The 18,943-nt window shown below is 57.8% G+C and overlaps 1 protein-coding gene across 4 annotated transcripts; it reads right to left on the bottom strand.

Annotated features, from left to right (window-relative positions):
* Positions 1 to 1,873: 1,873 nt before the first annotated feature.
* Positions 1,874 to 18,573, bottom strand: CHST1 (carbohydrate sulfotransferase 1). Of its 4 annotated transcripts, none has more exons than XM_032358054.1 (4): positions 18,089 to 18,573; positions 5,996 to 6,117; positions 5,229 to 5,325; positions 1,874 to 4,030 (listed from the first exon to the last, which is right to left on the bottom strand). In XM_032358054.1, exon 4 carries the CDS (start codon positions 3,986 to 3,988, stop codon positions 2,753 to 2,755), a length of 1,236 nt encoding a protein of 411 aa, XP_032213945.1. In that variant the 5' UTR covers positions 3,989 to 4,030; positions 5,229 to 5,325; positions 5,996 to 6,117; positions 18,089 to 18,573; the 3' UTR covers positions 1,874 to 2,752. The 4 variants fall into 4 exon arrangements, with proteins under 4 accessions (XP_032213945.1, XP_032213946.1, XP_032213943.1 ...); XM_032358055.1 differs by having other exon boundaries at positions 5,996 to 6,123; XM_032358052.1 differs by lacking the exon at positions 18,089 to 18,573 and adding an exon at positions 7,587 to 10,933 and having other exon boundaries at positions 5,996 to 7,534.
* Positions 18,574 to 18,943: the final 370 nt, after the last annotated feature.

The following is an 18,943-nucleotide window of genomic DNA, read 5'->3' on the forward strand; positions in this document are numbered from 1 at the left end:
CCCTGACTTCTCTAAGCCTCTAAGACCAAAGACACGTCAAATGACACCGTGAGGCCTAGGAAAAAGCCTGTGCCTTATTACAGTGGCCTTGTGGTTTCTAGGACCAAATTCCTATAGGACCCAGCCCTGTCTGTTTGGCACACACCTGGGGGCATGTGCCTCACCAGTGCTGTACCCATCTTTTTATCTGTTTGCCTCCCACGAGACAGTCTTTCTTGAAGGAGTATCCATAACCCCAGGGTCTGCACACAGAAGAGTCAGAAATACGTGAATGAGTGATCCTATCCCTGAATAGGAGTTGCCTCTAAGGCCCCAGTCTATGTCATTAACGCCATCTGTCATGGCAGTTAGGGGGCCAATAGCTCCAGTGTCTCCCAGTTCCACCACGAAGCCACCCACCCAGAGGAGAGAAGTGTCCCATCTCCAGGACGGTCCAAGACAGGGCAGTGGGCAAGTAAAGAGCAGAGACCTCCCTGGGAAAAAAGTACCACAGTACCATTTACTGTAACAGGGGAAGAACTGACCTGCTGTGTGACCTCCACTGGAAGTCTTCACCAGGGGAGCAGCCGGCGGGGCAGGGAGCTGAGGGAGCAATCCCTGAGTACTGATGCCAGGAAACGAATTTATAGGTTGCCTCACTCACCACATGTTGGAGAAGAGAGGTGAACCAGGGGGTGAGAAAAGGGCACCAGGTCCCGCCCACCAGTCCTGACAGACCTTCCCAAACTGTAGTTGACGCGCAGGGGTGTAAATCACACTGACTCCCTTTTGCAGAGAGGAAATCTTAAGTCCAGGGAGATAAGCCTTTGACTCATGGGGCCCCCTGAGAAGTCATGGCCACCCAGATAGTGGACTACATTTCCCAGCCTCCCTTGGGGTTATGTGCAGTCCTGCTGACCGGGTCCTAGCCAATGAGACATGAGTGGAAGTGACGTCTATCACAAATGGCAGAGCTGTGCCCTCCTTCGTTTTCCTCCTTCCCATTGCCTAGTGAGCCATCTTGGACAACATAGGCAAAGGCCAACACCTCAGAATAATGGAACAGCAACAAGATGGAAAGAGCCCGGGCCCCTCCTGTCTGGACACACAACCCCGGGGCCACCGAACCCGGCTTAAGCCAGCACACGCTGTTAAACGAGGACGAAACAACATAGCCTGTCTCGATGAAGCTTTATCTGACTTATCTGCTATGGCCACTAAATCCATATCCTCCTGACTCATAGAATATAGCCCAGGAGTGAGTTTCCTCAGGAAGCCCAGGACCCCTCGGGACTGCTTGATCCGAGGGACTCTCATTGTCCCAGGACAACAGGGCTGTGACCTCTACTCCCAGGGCCAGCTGTTTTCCTGAAATAGCCGGGGAAGTTGCTCCCTTGGAGGAAGCTGCTACACTGCCAAGGATGGGAAGGGAAGTACGCACAGCTGATATCCCACCTGCACTAGTGGTTACAACACGGAAATACCTCCAGGCCAGCTGACCAGCAGCCATTGCCCTGAGCCACCCCACCCCGGGAATGGGCCCCCTTCCCAGCCATCCAGGCCCCAGACCCAGCAATAAAAGGTGTTGCAACACCTGGCACAGGAAGGGCCCACCAGGACTTCACCCTGACCTCTGGACATCATGTCAGCAAGCCACGCCACTTGTTACATATTTTGAACATCACCCCTGGCTCTAAGGGGCCTGGTCTCACTAACTGAGTGCAAATGAACCACTGAGCTGAGTGTTGTGACAGTGATTGAGTGCCACTAGTTCTGAAAGCCAGAGACTGGCCGCTGAACCCCCACCTCCACCTCCTTCTCTCTCTCCCCCAAACCAGAACTGCTTGGCCCCACCCAGGCCACCCCTTCAGAATGTCCCACAGTCACGCCTAGATATTATTGCACTCTTTTATTTACAGAAAACACAGATAAAGCATTTCAACGTTCATTTAGCAAACTGATCCACTTTTTTTTTCTTTTGGCACAAAGAAATATTACAGATGAACCCCGAGATCAATCAGAAACCCATAAGATTTATCAGCCGTCACTGGTCCCGGGGGCAGCCACAAGACTCAGACAGACAGACAGACAGCATCGCCACAGACTGGAAAAAATAAACAAGGTCCACATTCACCTCACAGTAAAAACCTGCTCAGGGGCAGGCAAGGGCAGGCTGGGGAGGGGGAGTGGGTGCAGACTGTTCTCTGCTCCAGGGTGGGGCAGAGGGCCTTGGGGACAGAAGCAGGATGGGGAGGGATTAGACACCATTCATAAATTAGAGAGAGGTGGCCTTTTTGTTTTTACCCTCTTACCTTGTGGAAGTAAGACAGTGCAAAACTACCTGACCCCAACTACTGGGCCACTGGAAATGCTGCAGAAGTTCCGCGGTTTGGGGATAGCTCTCCTCTTGGGCGCCCGTGTGTGTGCATGTGTGCGTATGTGAATGTGTGAGTGTGGTGCTTGTAAACATTGTCACCATCCACGCAGAGACCCAACAGCCGTGTGTCTGAATGGGGGTGGGCTGGGGGCTCTACCCCGCTTCACGCCCCCTCTGCCCCAGTGATTCCTGTCCAAGACATAGTGCAAATTTCAGAGACAAAAAGAGGCAGAAGGAGTGGAGGGTGGGCGGGGCCGGTGGGGGTGGGGGTGGGGCGGTGGGAAGGACATAAAGACAGGGCGGAAGAGGGAGGGGGAAATAAGGCAACAGTTAAAAACGGTCCATTTTATCAAAACCGACACCATGTGCCCCTCACCCCCGCCCACGCAGCCCTCGTCACGAGAAAGGGCGGAAGTCTCGCTCCTCCACCAGACTGACGGAGGGGTTCTTGAGCTCCTCCTCCGACATGGCCATCTTGTAGCCCAGCTGCGCCAGCACCCGCTGGCAGGCGTTCTGGGCAAAGGCCACAATGTCGTAGGAGAGGCGGAAGCGCCACTTCTCGGCCGTGGCCGCCGAGTTTCGGACGGTGCCGTATTTGTGCTTGCCCAAGGTGGGGTCGCCCCGCGTGTTATTCTGGATCCAGCGGGCCACATGGCTGTCCAGGGGGATCCCCAGGAAACCGTAGATCTCCTCGGTCTTCTTCATGGGGTTCCTGGCCAGGTCCTCGTAGCGCACCAACATGTACTTGCCCTTGAGCCACGCGGGCCGCATGAGGCCAGTGGACACGGAGTTGGAGAAGTCCTCGCACACCGTGGTCAGCTGCGTCACATCCAGGTTGTAGGGCTTCCTCCCCGTGCCATACCAGAGCCGCCAGAGGCGGTAAGTGTCGCGGAACGTCTCGCTGCGGGAGGCCAGGATGCCACGCGGGTCTCGGACCAGCTGGATGACCTTGAGGTTTAACCGAGGGTCTTCAACCAGGGCCCGAAGGTCATTCACCTCGGGCACCCGCACCGTCTTGATGGCCACGTGGCTGCGCTCACGACAGGCCTCGGCGGCCACCGTCAAGTTCAACAGGCCGCACTTGCGCACGCAGTCCCCCTCCTCCAGCACTAGGTCGGGGGACCCGGGGGGGTCGCACACGGGGCGGGAGCACAGCACCCTGCTGGCCCCGCGGCGGAAGATCCTGTCGGTGGTGTGGTTGACGGGCGGCGGCTTGATGTAGTTCTCCAGGAAGTAGAGGTCACAGTCATAGAGGCTCCTCAGGAGGTCGCGGCTGGCGCCCAGCATGACGCGCCGGTCCGCGGGGCTCTTGCCCTGGGTGAAGCGGGGGATGAGCGTGTTTTGGACGTGGTAGAGGGGCTCGAACAGGTAGAAGACGTCCAGGTGCTGGTTGAAGAGCTGGCCCACGAAGGAGGAGCCGCTGCGCGTGGTGGCCAGGATGAGGATGTGGGTCTTGCGGGAGAGGTTGTAGGCGAAGGTGGGGCCCTCCTCGCACAGCCGCTCGGCCAGCCCCGCCTCCGCCAGCCCCGGGCAGGTGTGGAAGGACTTGGCGGTGAAGGTGCGGATGGCCGTGTACTGAATGGCGATTGAGGCCAGGGCAAGGAGGAGGACGGCCTTCCAGGAACATTGCATGGCTGGGCACCTTCATGGGGCTGCTTCTCCACCATGCGAGGTCTGCGGGCAAAGGTGGGCATCCGTCAGGGAGCTGGCTGTGCCAGGTGCATCACCAGACCAGGGGCCCTGGCCTGCTCTTTTGGACAGGCTGGTCTCCGTAGGGTCCCCGGACCTACGCGAGTCCCTGCCAGATGCTCACGCATGCGCCTAAGGACTGAGCAGTTTCTAGACTAGATTTTTACATTCTCTAGGGAATCTTGGGAGCTTCTGGGGACCGTACAAATTGACTTCCCACATGCAGAGTTTAACGAATGCTGCAGGGGACTCCCACCGTCAACCTGGAGTTCCTTAGTGGGCCCCACTGTGCAAGAAGCTATCTTCCCCAGCTCACACACTCAGCGGCCCACCAGTCCCTGCTTCTAGCCATTCCCCTGCCACTGCCTGTCACCTCTACCAGCTCCTCTGGGGCCCACCTACAACTCTCACCCCCACAAGCAAGCACCGGGCTCCCCATGTGGTCATCTTTCCTCCATTCCCCCCCCACCACCCCTAGAAGGAAAAAAGTGCTTATGTCAGAGACACACCACGAGGATCTGTTCACCTGTACCCACTGGGCCAGGAGAGGGGGACAACTCATCAAGCCCACCTCCCAGCTTAGGTGTGCCGGTGCCCAGTGTACCCAGATGAGGACCCCCGAGACTCCCAGGGCCAGTGAGAGTCAACCCGCCCAGAGAAAGGTCCAGGGGCTGCTGCAAAGCATCCTTTCCCAGGCCCCAGCACCCTCCAGGTTTGCTCCTGGCCACTGGGGCAAGAGGTCCAGGCGTGGGGCAGATGACCCCCACTGACAGCAGGTTGAACGGGCTCCTCAGGGACCCCCATCCCAGCCAGTCCTCAAGGGCCTCCACCATTAGGCTCTCAGCCCTCTGCCCACAGGGGGCACTCAGAGACCCCACTGGGACCCAGCAATGGCGCCAGAGAACCAGGCAGGATGGAGAAGAGGACGGGGTGGAAGAAAAGGGGCATCTCAAAGAATGGAGAGAAAGCAAGGGTGGGCCCTGGGCGGGGGGGGGGGGGGGGGGGGGGGGGGGGGGCCGTGGCCAGGAGAGCAGGGAAAATGAAGGACGTGCCAAATGTCCAGAGCAAGGGGCCAGTCGGAGCATCGGAAGTTGCGCCATAGAGAGGCTGTCTCAGCTACCAGGCCCCAAGGGAAGGCTGGGGCTGCTCCCAGAGCGAATGCAGGAAGGGCTCCCCGACTCACCAAAGAAGGGCTGCTCCAAGCTAGAGAGTCCGCAGCTGCCAGGTCTCCTGGCCTAGCCGGCAGTCCCAACCTGTGCAGCAGCCCTGTGGCCAACAGACTGTAGAGAGAGAGGGAGGGGAAAGGTTCCAGGTGAGGGGGGAAGTGGGGAGGGTTGGTCTGCAACATCGCCCTTCCCCCACCCCTTCTCTCTTACACCCTGTGCCCCACAGACTGGCCCCCAGTGCTGGACGACAAGGGCCCCAGCTGCTCTCCCAGATCTCCCGACTGATTCAGGGCTCCAGCTATGCCAGGGACACATTTTATCCCCTGGGATCTAGCCTCCTGACTCCTGAGCCTTCTATCCACCTCCCCCACCCCTTACCCATCCCTTCCTGGCAGGTCCAAGACCCTCACACCAGGACCCAGTGGGCAGGGAGCTGGCAAGCTTACACCCTCAGCTAACCAAGAGTGGGAATCCAAAACAGGCAATCACCCCGGGGACGACCCCTCACAGACACCGTCCAGGGGAGTTGCAAAGAAATCCACTGACCACAAATAACCTGGGGCCTCCCTAGCTGTGTTCAGCTCTGGTGACCAGACACAGGGCTCAGCACCGAACCGTGGAACAGCATCAGAGTCAAGGTTATTCCAGAAAACTAGGCCGGAGCACAGTCCCGACTGGTTCTGTGTTTTAAATCAATAGACCAGCCCGACCCTTCAAAATTTGACTTTTTCAGTGACTCCCCAAGAGAGGTTTGGTAGAAATCACCAAGGCAGGGGGTGCTCACCCCAGACCTCCAGGTGGAAATGACAGCTCCGTCCGGACAGCCCAGACACCGAGAACCACGCAGAAGGGACAGCCAAGGAGGGAGGTTCTTCTTCCAACCACACCGGAGACGAGAACAACTACCTAAAACTCAAAGCATAAGTGGACCAGGGAGCGTTCCCGACCTGGATGCTGTTCGCGGATTCTAAGTACGAACCCAAGACTGTGGCATTACTTCAGTTAGCATCCGTCGAATACTTCCAAAGCCCTTTACCTGCATTCGCGCATTTTATTCCGCACGGGAGCATCACGGGGAAGCCAGGATTAGCTCCATTTCACAGGCGAGGAAGCTGAGACACAGAGAGTGGGGTGACCTGCCTGAGCTCACGTGCCTGGTTTAACACACATCTCACAGGTTCCCCAGAGCCCACACTTTCCCTCTGAGGAGACCTGACCTTGTTTCTCCAGCTTATACACACCTGGCCTTCATCCAGCTGATGTCCCCAGCCGATGTATAAATCAGCCAGAGAGAGACTGGGCACTGCAAGGGTACAGATGATCTGTAATATAACACTTAGAGATCCTTTCCTTTGCTGTCTGGTCTTGTTGATCAAAGTCTTGTGGATCAACGTTCATGGCCAGGGGTGGGGAGGGGCTGAACTTGTGCTTTGTGAATATTCTTCCCACATCCCGCTATTTGGCACAGCTCCTTTCAGCGAGGGGTTCGTAGATCCTCAGTTCCCAAACCTGCCCTGCTGCCTGGTTCAGCCAATTCCTTACAGCCCCCTCTGGGAGGTCAGGGTCTTCCCTTGTTTAGGTGGAGAAACTGAGGCTCAAAGACTAAGCAAATGTGCAGAAGCAAATAAGGAATAGCAGAGACTCAAATCCATCTGCATCAGACTCTTAGGCCAGTGCTCTGGCCCCTTTGCCATCAGCTTAGCGGAGAAGAAACAGAGCTGAAACAGTCTGGCTGCCTCCAGGAGGGGCGCAGAGGCTGAGCTGAGAGGACAGCGGGCCAGCTCTGGGGCTTAAGGGCTTAGGCTCTGGGGCTTAAGAGTCCAATTTTAAGTTTGAGCCTGTGCTCAGTACCTACAGGGAAGAGTACCACATCACCAGGTGGCAGTAACTATGGGAAGAACACAACCTAGACTCTTGGGAACCTCCAGTGTGATCACAGAAAACCACAGCCCTGACTCCAGCCCATCCCACCCCCACCTCACCACAGGGCTGCAGAGAACGCTGACTCCATCAACAGGGTTCGCTGAAGTACCCAGAGAAAACTGCCTCCTTGCATTAGATTAGATTCTCCTGCGAAATGCGGGCCGATCCCTGCCTAAGTGTCCCAAGACAGATGCCTCTAAAGAACAGGTAGGGAATACCATTAATAATCGTACAGATAATACTTTTAAGTTATTTGAGTAAGAGTCCACAGTTGCAATGTCCTAATACACATCTCTAGGATGGACTCTTTTTGTACTTATTCATAAAGATCTGTCAGCTATCCAGCAAGATCCAGGCACTGTTCTAGGCATTATAGATGGGGGAGAACATGAGGGAAGCACTTACTGGGTATTCACGATGTTTATCCCAGAAGGGATCACAGGTTAGGGCACAGGGTGGGAGTGAAAAATGCCTCTCGCCCTCACACCAAGCCTTGTGGTTGATGTCCTCATATCCCCATTTTACAGATTAATTTCCCCAGCTCACACTCCTAGTAATGGGCCAGAGCCAGAAATCCTGCCCAGGCAGTGTTCTCTGGAGCCCATGCTCAAATCCTCCTCCTTGACCCACTACATTTAATCCCTTTTGGTCCCCACCAAGACAGGAAACAGAAGGCTGGGGGAGATTTCACTTTACTCAAAGGTTCTGGTACCACCAGAATTCACCCACCAAGGGGAGCCTCCCTACCACCTCTTCCCACCCCAGCCCAGAGAAATTTAAGGCCAAGATGAGAAACCGCTGCCTTGGCTAATAAATCAGGAGTAAATGAAGGATCTCATTCTAAATCCCTAAGAAAGTGGGGCTCGGGTCCACAAGGTATAGCCTGAGCAAGGGCAATGTGTTCAAAGGCTTAGCCTCAGGCCATCCCCCTGCCTCCCAGGAGGGCAAAGTGAGGGCATGGGAACAGGAAGATGAAGAAAGTCAGACCCTCCTAGAAATGCCCCTGCTCTCCTGCCAGCCTGGCGGAGCCGGGCTTAGGACTGGCCAAGCTTCCTTGGTATGCTGGAGGCATCTGCCCTGGAAACCAGAGGCCCCAGGGCCAGGTCCCGCTGTTCCCAGGGGAGCTCTGGCCACTGCAAGGAACTCTTCAATGCCCTTGTCCTCCAAGCCAGACTGCGAGCCCCACAGCCCCTCCCTGGGCTCTGAGCAGCCTTTGGCAAGACCTTCCTCCACCTCTAGGTAGTCAAAATCCAGGCAAGCCTTAGTCACAGGAGCTCAGAATCTGTAACTTGTGTTGGAAGCCGGGGATTCAGTGAAGTCCCAGGGGAAAACTCAGGTTTCTGTACCAGCCACCTTCAGATTAGGGCACAGGGTGGGAGGGAAAAACAGCTCTCCAATGGGGAACTGGAATTCGTAGCTCAGGGCTCAAGCCACGGAACCACACCCACCTGGATATCACTGAGCAGGTGTGCGGACCTGGATTCACTAGCAGTCTCTGCACCACAGTTTCCCTACCCATAAAGTGGGTACAACCATAGAGCAGTTGCAAGAATTGAAAGAATTAAAGCATTTAGTCAATGCCAGGCATAGAACGCAGCACAGCCGCGTGCTTAGGACATGGGCTCTGGCACGAGCCCCACTGATGACCAGATTTCTGAATCTCTCCGTGCCTCTGTTCTCTCACCAGGAAAGGGGGGATCCGTTTAACAAGGCTGTTGTGAGGACTAATTAACCCAGTGCCCGGCACAAAGTAAGTACTCAATGAATGTACATTGCTATTATTATCATTAAATGTCTCGTCCGCCCGGTGTCTCGAGTAAGCACGTGAGAACAGATCTCATTGACTCTGACGGTTAGACATTCTCCCTGGCTGCGGTGCCCAGACCTCTGCCACGCCGGCCTCTGCTCGGTGCCTTCCCTTCCTTCCGCTCCTCTCCCAGCCCGGGAGCTTCCCGCCGCTGGGCCACCGCAGCGGCTTGCCCGCTGCCCTCTAGTGGTCACATCCTGTAGTACAGCTTTCTGGCCCTGCGTTCTTCGCTGGGTTCAGAATTCCTGGCGGCCAATGCTACCTGGGGCCTCTGGTGAGGATTCAAGCCAAGAAAGGTGATGTTGCAGGATGCCGTGAAGTGCGATGACACCCCCACCCGAGCTGTGGCCTCTGCTCTGTGCATGCTCTCTTCTTCACCCACACACCAAGAGGCAAGCATCAATGGGCAGCCCCACTTCATCCAGAGGGCCTCTCTTACCAGTTTCATTCCTCTCTAGCAAGGGAAGGATCACTGAGCTCAAGATCACAGGCAGGAACACCTCTGCATCCCCTGGCTGGGTGACCTTGGACTCATCCCCTGGCCCCTCTCTGGCTTCTGTATTTCCACAGATCCAGGCTCAGGGTCTCCAAGCTCTGACTACTAGGGTTCTCTGATCCCAGGAAGGCCCCATGCTCCATTTGCAGGGTCAGAACCCCCCTGCTGGCAGGGGGATGCTCCTCTGGGAGCAGGAAAGTCCCAGTTCATCTTCCAAAAACTGTATCAGGGCTGGCAGCTGGACCCCATCCCCTCAGCCCCAGCCAGGCAGCCCCCAGGGGGCCTAAGAGCCAAGGGGCTCCCCACCCTCTGCTGGGTTAACCCCTGTCCCCCTTCTACTCTGTAAAACCGCATCTAAGCCAGAGCTGTGGCTTTTGCCTTTTGGGGGCCACAGGCCACGTGGAAAGATACAGTCGCGCTTTCCAGAAGATTCCTTTGTATCCACAACTTTACATACACAGTCAGAGGGTTTGTGGACCCCCCCTAAAGCCCACCCATGGGCACTGCAGAGGCTTCAACCCCTTTAACAGCAGTATTCTCCCCTGCCCTAAGGTTTTCTTTTCAACTGACCATATCAGAGAAGCCTCCACGGATTTGTATACACGGAATGCGAGGCCATGGCCCAAGATAAAAAAGCCAGAGCCAGAAACCACACGTGCAATAGTAGGTTACTACTTCTTGTTTTTAAAAAGAGGATGCATGCGAGGGGGAGTATTTATATACATTCATATACAACCACTATTCTGGTAACCCCAGCTGCCCCAGCAGGAGGGGCCAGGAGACTGCAGTGGGAGGAAAGCAGTTCACACTGAGCCTCTCAGTTCTGTCTGAGTTTACTAACTTTCTGGGAGAGAGCAAGGCCGCCCCATGCAAGACCTGGAGGGGTGGGGCACCGAAATCACACTGGCAACTCACTGTGCCTCCAATTCTGTACCCCAGGGCACTGCCAGCCGGCTCTCCCCTCCCCCACCTCCAAGGCGCCAGGGTCAAAGTCACTACCTTCCAGCCAGAACTGGGCTCTGTCTGCTCAGGCAGGCCACAAAGGATGGCAGTCAGCGGGTGCTGCTGAGAGACACAGGTCAGGAGCTGAAAAAGAGGGAGACCTCCCAGGGGACAGGGACTGCCGGGAGGAGCAAAAGCCTGAGTTGGGGAAATGACGCCCCTCCCCCACTTTTTCTTCCCTAAAACAGCTTGTAGAGCTCTGTGGAGATAGGGAGGGTAAAGAATCAAGTTCCTGAACATGAGATTTCCAACCAGCCTTCGGGGCCAGCAGCCAGCAGCCCCGGGGCTCTCCGGAGCCCCAGGAACTGGAGCAAGGGGCAGGGGGCACAGGACGGGGAGGAAGGAGTTGGCAAACAAGTCTCTGGGAGAGACTGCAGAAAGGAAGTGCTTAATCCCTGGGTCTGCGGTAGCTAGCAGTAGCCAAGGCTGACCCACCAGAGATGTTTGTTTAGTTAAGGCTAAAACATGTAAATCAGCAAGGGTTTTTTTTCTTCCTTAAAGTGAGGTCGTGAAATGAGGCAAGTGAAAAACAAGGGTATGGAAGTCTGAAAGAACCAGAAGCTAGGTTAGCATACAAGAGCCAAGGCACTTCCAGGCAACCCAGCTGGGTCAGAGTTGCCTGGCAGCCAATGGGAAAAGGGAAATACGTCACTTCATGTTTCACAGGATCCATGAGATGAGAATTACAACATCAGCTCAAGAGATGCCCAGCCATTCCTGGTACTGAATCCAGCACAAGATTTCTCCCGAGGGGTCTGCTAGAGAGAGTCCTGAGCACAGCCTGCCATTCTCAAGAACTCGTACCTAATAAGCCCGAGGATGAGTTTCATGGGGCTGTGTTCCAAACATCCTTCAAGGTGAGCGGTATGCCGGCACATAATTCAGCCAGTGCAACCTTCCAGGGAAGGAGATCCCATGGGATCCAGAATCAGCCTCTGTGGTCTGGGCCGTCCCAGGGGTGATGGGAGGCAATGGTAACGTCTCTTTAGGGTGATACCCCCACAAGTTGAAACGGTGTGAGGCCTGCGGACCTTCTCCAGAAAATTTGCCCAACACAAATATGGTGTTTGTATACAGTCTTCAGAGTCCTCGGGCTCCGTAGCTACCCACAGATCCCGCAGGTAGAACCAGTAATTCTTTCAGGCACATTCAGTGGGACAATTTCTCACAGTCGTGGTTCCAGAAAGTGTCCACCAAATCCCACCCTCAGCAGAGACACTCGGCTGCCCCCTGGGAGCTCTGGTATCTCCAGAGCAGATCTCTCTAATGTCCACACATCATGACATCAGAGACCCCCATGGGTGCCTCAAGCGTCCTTGGAAAGTTACCCACAGGTATAACTGGGTGGTGGTTGGGCCCCCTAGCTGTGGGGCTGGACAGCCCTGGGTTTGAACCTCACTGCTATTGCTTGATAGCTACGAGACCTTGAGCGAGGTGCTTAACTTACTCCATAGACCTCAGTTGTCCTCTTCTGTGAAATGGGAAAGACAGGCACAGTATCTTCCAAATACTTGGGTTGTGAGACAGAAAGCCAAAAAGCATCAAAAAGTTAGCACAGTGCTGGGCCCAGAGCAGGGACCCAGTAAGAACGAACCAGGAGTGTGATTTTCAAGGGCCGCTCAAAGCTACAGACAAACTGTAATGGCCTGAAAATGTTTAAGGAAGTTAAAACAGATGCCGCAGCCTCCTGCCCCAAAGCTGCCATGGCCCGTGTGGCTGGAGACACTTGCTGTCCAAGGGACAGAGACTGCCCCGCGGTCCTGCTGTGGGCCCAGCGGCTTGGCGGGGTCCTGGCCTGACCAGAGGAAAGTTTTCCCCAGCAGCGGGGAGAGTGACTGACCTCCTGGCACAAGGCCCCGGTGTGCCCGGCGCCTCACGGAGGAGGGATGAGTCAGAAGGACCCGGTTCCCTCCGGCTGGTCCTACCACAGCCTGGCTTGTGGTAGGCGGACCCTTCTGCCCCGACTCTGGGCGGAAAGGCCCCGGTTTCCTGTCCCCCGCTACACCCCCCCAACCTCACCACCCCCTCCTTCTCAGCAGCCACAGCCGGAGTCGGAATAGTACCAAGGCTCCACCCCCTGGATACCGGGGCTTTGACCCATCCTCCCAGCTTCAAGGATGGGAAACCTCCCGCAGGAGCTAATTAGCAGCTGCTGTTGGAGGGGTGGGAGGGGGGCCCTCTGACCCCAGTGCTGGAGTCTCCAGCCTCCGCCCCAGCTGGACCCTGGGGAGGCGAGCTGGGCATGGGAGAGGCTCACCTGAGCCTCTCACGCAGGATGGAGGGAGCTGCGGGAGCAGATACCCAGACAGGACCCCAGTCGTGACTGGCATCAAGTCTCTGCCACCTCACCACTTCCCAGGGGGCTCTCCCTCCCAGCTGAATGACAAAAAGGAAGATTATCACGAAGCTTGGAAGAGGTGGTGGGTGTGGACACGGCTGGTGCAGTATCACACCTGACAGCAGCCAGAGCAGTCTGGCTAGGCAAGGAGAGGGAAGCGTGAGTATGTTTCTTGCCCAGAAAGCCCAGGAACGTCCAAATCCTATGTAACCAAGAGGATGCCAAAGAACGTCTTTATTTGTACCTGGCCTCAAATGGTCTAGAATGGGATTTAGGGTTTGGGCTCAAGACCAGGATAAGGTCTCCCTGCTCCCTAAGCCTAGAACTGACCACCAGCCCACAGCAGCTTGCACGGACGCCCCTGTGCATGGATGCTGGTGTGGCTCACCCTGTCACTGCTGTCTCCTGGACGAGAAGCGTTAGGGAGAGCTACCCACTGGGCACAAGAAATCGGATGAGTGTCCCTGCCCCACACCAACAGGGACCTGGACAGGACATAATGGCTGCTCGCTGAGGGCCTAGAACTGTGTGACATACCTTTCATGCCCCACTTTATTGGACGGTCTCTCCAAGCTCAGGAGTTAAGGACTACAGCAGGCTCCATGACACAGGTGACAGAGGCTCACAGAGTGATGTGACTCACTCCCATAGCTCAGAAGTGCCTAGCAGGGGAACTGGACTCAGGCTACGGAGCACGGAGCACAGTGTGTGAGGTCCTCACCTCTCCCAGGTTCTTCCTGAAGGCTTCCCTCCTTCCCCCTCCAACCTCCTGAAACCCTCTGTCTGAACCACCCCAATTAGTCTCCTGACTACTCTATACTGCTGCCTTTGAGTGGTTAGGAGCAACATAGCAGCAGGTGAGAAACCCAGACCTTGGGTCCTGGACAGCCTTAACCTCCCCGGAGTCGCAGGTACCGGAGAGGGAGCCCACACCCACCTCCCAGGGCAGGGGAGGGGCTCAAATGAGATCTGAGCACAGCGCCAAGGCAATCACTCAGTTAATGATACTTCCCGAAAGCTAGCTTCAGACTTATCTCTCTTCCTCATCTGCCTGCAGAACCCTGAGGGAAAACAACCAGCCCTCGAGCCTGAGCCCTGGGTCCATCCCCCACCCTCACTAGCCAGGCTGGGGCCCGCAGAGGCTGCGAGGTACTCCGTGGGCACTAAACTCACTGCCCCCAGCAGAGACCTGGAGAAGGGAGGAGCTTTGCCCCGGTCCCCATCCCAGAGGAAGAGACGCACCTCCCCACAATTCCCAGCTCACAGCCTTCCAGCTCTAATCAAGGAGCAAACACAAAGAGGGAATCTCTAAACATTTAGAAAACGCGGGAACTCTGTGCCCCCACGCGGCACCATGGGGATTTATAAAGAACAAATCATGCTTGACAAACTTGATAGCTTTCTTGATAGAATTACAAGACCGGTAGATGAAGGAAATGCAGGCAGGGTAATATATCTTGATTTTTAGCAAAGCATTTGATACAGCGCCTCAAGTAATCTTACAAAATTAATTCAAACAGACTTGGCCCTCAGCACTTGTCATGGGGCCGGAAGCAGGAGGGGGGCAGGTCCCAAGAGTCCTGAGTGGAGGAGGCGTGCCCAGGCGGAAGGGGCTGCGGGACAGATTCTGGGAGCGGGGGCAGGGCGGCCCAGACCCAGCACTGGGTCAGATCTTATCTGACATCTTCATTAATGATCCTGAGAGAGGGAGTAAACAGTCCGTTAATGAAATTTGTAGAGGATATTAAATTGGAAGGTGTTGTGAACACCAATGAGGACAGCAAAGCGGTCCAGAGAGACCTGGTTGGGGCAGGGGGGGGACGGGGCGGGGGAGAAGCTTGGCAGGAAACTGCTATTTGGGGGGCCAGGAGGGTGGATGTGTGGGCTGGGCAGCACCTGGGGCCACCTGGAGAGCCAGGGGCGAGGAAAAGCCATCCCCAGGGCTGGGGTGGAGCTGGGAGCAGCCAGGGCTAGCTTGGGTGTGGGTCCTAGGAGCAAACCTGAACCGGTTTTCCCGTCTGTAAGAGAGAAGGAAGGGCTGAGAGACACGGAAGCATCTCTAGGAATCTCTGCTGCTCTCGGAGAGCTGGTAGTGATGGGGGTGAGGGAGGGAGCTCGGAGCTGAAGCCCAGCTTCAGACAGGACGAGGCGTTGTCTGCAGGCCAGGGAGAGGAGGGTGGCCAGGCAGAGAAGGGCTGGTGAGGGAGACAGAATAAGCCATCCCTAGTGCCCACAATGTCCCCAAGCCATGGCTCTGATGACACTGCTGAGAGCGTAAGGGGTCAGGCCCCTCTCCCAGCTGGCTGGGCAATGACACATGAGCTGGGGAGTCCGGCTAGAGCTCCGAACTGTCCAGACTCGTGGAGTGTGCTGGGAACCCTTCAGCAATCGAAGTTCTCACCTGGGGAGATGGGGGGAGGAGGGTAGGGTCTCTTCTTTCTGCAGAGTTCCTGATCCCTCTTTCATCAGGAGGGAGAGGCGTCTCCAGGATCAGGAAGAGCTTCCCCACCCCAAACCCTTCTATCCTCAGAACCTGTCCTGTCCCTCTCCCTCTGGCCCGATCCCAAGGAGGCTGAGGCAGAAAGCTGCCCATCCATCTGGACTTAGAAGAATTTGTTCCCACAAGGCTCCTAGACAGGTGGGGTTTGAACATGAGCCAGGCCTCCCTAGCACGGTGACGGGCCCGCAGCAACCTAAATAAATGCTTTGTGGGAAGAAGGAATGGATGGCTGGTTCCCAGACGGGGCGGCTGGGGAGAGCTCTTCCGAAGCAAGAGGCCAGCCCTGCCTGGGTCAAGACCACCTGCACAAGAGGAGAGACGCAGGTCTGACCACACAGGCGGTGCTCCTTCCAACCCCCTGAATTAGCAGTAATGACACTTACTGAACACCTGCCATGGCTCCATGATTACGAATGCATTCTTCTTATCAGTGGATTTGACCTTCACAGCCCCCCAAAAGCTAGGTGTGCTTTCCCCCCCATTTCACAGAAGAGGAAAGTGAGGCACATGGTGGCAGCGATGAGCCTGGACACCTCACCAGGAGGCCCATGGGAGCAGCAGCAATCTGCCAAAAGCAGCAAGGAAAGCTGAGCAGCTCCCAGGGTGGGGACCACAGAGGGTGGGGAGAGGCAGACCCTCCTGCAGGGTCCCCAGAGCCTTGCCCAGCCTCTCCCTGCCCCTATCAAAGGGAGTTGGCCCAACTCCTGCCACACTTGTGGAGCCCGATTTTACTATATGTTTCCCTTCTCCCCCACCACTGCCGCGCTACACCGAGTCCTCAGAACAAGTCTGTTTCCATGGAAACCATACAGTGACTCAGGGCTTCGGGACCTTCTCTGAACCAGATTATGAATATCAAATGCTCCCTCCCCGCACCAATGCAGAGTGAGTTTGAAAAGTAAAGAGAGAGCCACAGTGGGCAAGGGAAGGAGACAGGGGTGCGGGCAAGGGGAACCCAGAGGGGTACAGGCTTGTTGCCCCCAGATCCATGAGAACCTGCCTTCTGGGCCCCTCTGCAGACTCAGGGGAGCACAAATGTACACCTCTGTTGTCTGCAGCCAGCAAACATGACCCTTACGTCAGCACCAGGAGTGCATCGCTGCCCTTCCTCTGGAATTAGGACCCTGGGTGGGGGGGGGGGGTGGTAAGAGGTAAGGGGGATCTGCAGCTTTCCTACTTAGGGCCTGAACATAGCAGAGGTGGCTGAGAGGCCACGGAGGAGGAAAGCTGTCTGCAAGAGGAGCTTGACTTCCAGTGCAGAGGAGGAAACCTCTGGCTAAAAGCATTGCAATATTTAGCAAAGAGGGAAACTTAGATTTTAGGGGGGAAATGTGTTCTGCTTTGACATGAGGAGGCTGTGTTAAGTATGGGTGCCAGGAGGGGGGGGGTGGGGGCGTGACCAAGATTTCAAAGCCCCAGCAGGGTGAGGGGCGGATCTTTAGCAGAGACTTCCTCCCCATTGGCCCCACCCTGGCCTGGCCTAGGACAGCTCACCTGCCCCCAACAGAGACATAGCAGGGAAATGAAAATCTACAGTGGAGGGCCAGGCTGGGGATGGGGTGGGGGGGTGCCTAAGGCCCAAGGGCAAATCCGTCCCCTCCTTTCCCTAGCTGTTCCCTGAAGACCCAGGAGGGAGGGTAAGGGAGCAGGTTGGAGGCTTGATACCTCCCTGGTGAATCCAATGTGTGAGTCATGTCGGTGAGAACACTTGGAAAAAGAAACAGGGTCATGGTGATGCCTGTGAGTGTCCCCAGTTGTTGAGGACTGGAGCCTTGGAACTGCCTGTCCAGGTAAGGTCTCTGCCTAAGACAACCGGCCCCATAACAAGGGATCCAGAAAGCCCTGAAGGCGGGTACCTGGTACCTTAGCCCCCACCTGCTTGCCTCTTAATACATCGTTCCTTTGGCTTGCCAGAGCAGCTTCTTTCCCAGCCAGAGGGCCTGCCTCTTGCCCCTAATCCTAAGTGCCCTCTGCTCCCTGCCCCACCAGCCCTCCAAAAGATGCTGGTCTCCAGAGTCCTTCTTAGGAGCCACCTGCTCAAGTCCATCGGAAGGAAACCTGCACCAGAGGTAAGGAACCTAATCCTGGGAACCCGCAGGCCTGGGATGGGGGGGAGGGAGCACTATGTGGCACGGCAAATCAGGCCAGGGTGCCACCCTAGGGCAATCCTCAGGTCTTACCTTTTAACCCCTAGTATCCCCGCCAGGGCTACTCAGGGCTATTACTGTGAAAGCAAGCAATGGGTTCCCGCAGCCTGAGAGGGGCTGCTCCCGGGGTCCTACCCAGAGAAGAGCGGGAGGGTAGGCGGTTCTGCCTTCCCGTGGGGGGTCTCTGCACCATCCATCCCGCTCATCGCAGAGTGACTGGTGCGGGTTCGGAGCCGAGCCAGGGGCAGGAAGCCCAGAGCAGCCCCCTGCCTCCCGGCGCAGCCCTGGTTTGGAAAGTTGGTGCAGGCGTGGGATCTCAGGGTCTCGAGGAGCCTCAGCAGCCCCGAGCCCGGCAGGCTGTGGGACGGCGAGCCCCGGGCACCCCCCGAGTGCGCTCCGCAGCCGCGGGGAGCGGGCCGCCGCGCCTCTCAAGTTTGCTGCCCTCGCCGAATGGGGGCGGGGAGAGCCGGGGTGGTCGCGGCGCTCACCCGCCACCGGCCCGGGGAGCCCTCCCTGCGCCCAACGCAGTGCCGTCCTCCCCCCGACCCGGCGGCGGCGACTGTCCTCGAGCGGAGGGGCGTCTCCCACCGCGCCCGCGCCCCTCCCGCTGCTGCGGCGAGGGTCCGCTCCCGCCCTCCCGGGGCCCGCCGGGCCCGGCCGATACCTGGTGGGGGGCGCACCGGGAGCCGCTGCAGCACCCAGCGCCGGCTCCATCCTCAGGTCTGGAGTCAGGCTCGCCGGGGGCCGGCGGGCGGCGGCGGCGGCGGCGGCATCGGCGGCGGCATCCTCCGCCTTCCGCGCCCTCCTCTTCGGCCTCCCTCCTCCCTCCTCTTCCACCGCCTCCGCGGGCCCCTCACGGGCCCCTCTTCATGACCCGGGGGCGCGAGCCCGGGGCGGCCCGGCCAGCGCAGAGCGTTCTCCCGGGCAGGGCGCGGAACTGGGGACCGGGGCGCGAGGGCCCGAGGGGCACCCGGCGAGGGGCCGGGACCCAGCGCGCCGCAGCCCCCGGGCTCCGGAGGAGAGTAGCAGCCGCAGGAGCCTCGCCGAGCGCGCCCGCCCGCCCGCCTTGCGACCGAAGCCCGGAGCGGCGGCGGCGGCTATAGCGCCGAGCGAGCGGCGAGCGCTGCGGTCCGGGCTCCACCCCCCCGAAGCCGCCCGCCCCTCGGCGGCCGCCCGCCCCCTTCTCTTCCCCACCCCTCCAGCGCACGCCCTCCCGCTCCCCCGCGCCGCCCTGCGCTGCCCCAGCCTCCTGCGCTCCGGACGCCCCTTCCGTAGGCCGGCTCCCGTGCCAATCCCACCCCCCCCGCCGTACCCCCGCCCCGAGGGAGCCACACCCACACCCCGCGGCTCAGGAGGTGGGCAGGCGAGGACCGGGGCTGCCCGCCGTCACCTCTTCCCACACCCTCCCAGCCCGCCCACTGAGGGCGCTCACCCAGGCTTGCGTGCCCCCCAGGGTCCGGCTGGAGCCCCAACCTGGCCCTGGGCCCAGATGTCCTCTACCCCGTCCCCAGCCAGCACC

Source organism: Mustela erminea, chromosome 9 (genome assembly GCF_009829155.1).
Source record: "Mustela erminea isolate mMusErm1 chromosome 9, mMusErm1.Pri, whole genome shotgun sequence".
NCBI classification, from domain to species: Eukaryota; Metazoa; Chordata; class Mammalia; order Carnivora; family Mustelidae; genus Mustela; species Mustela erminea.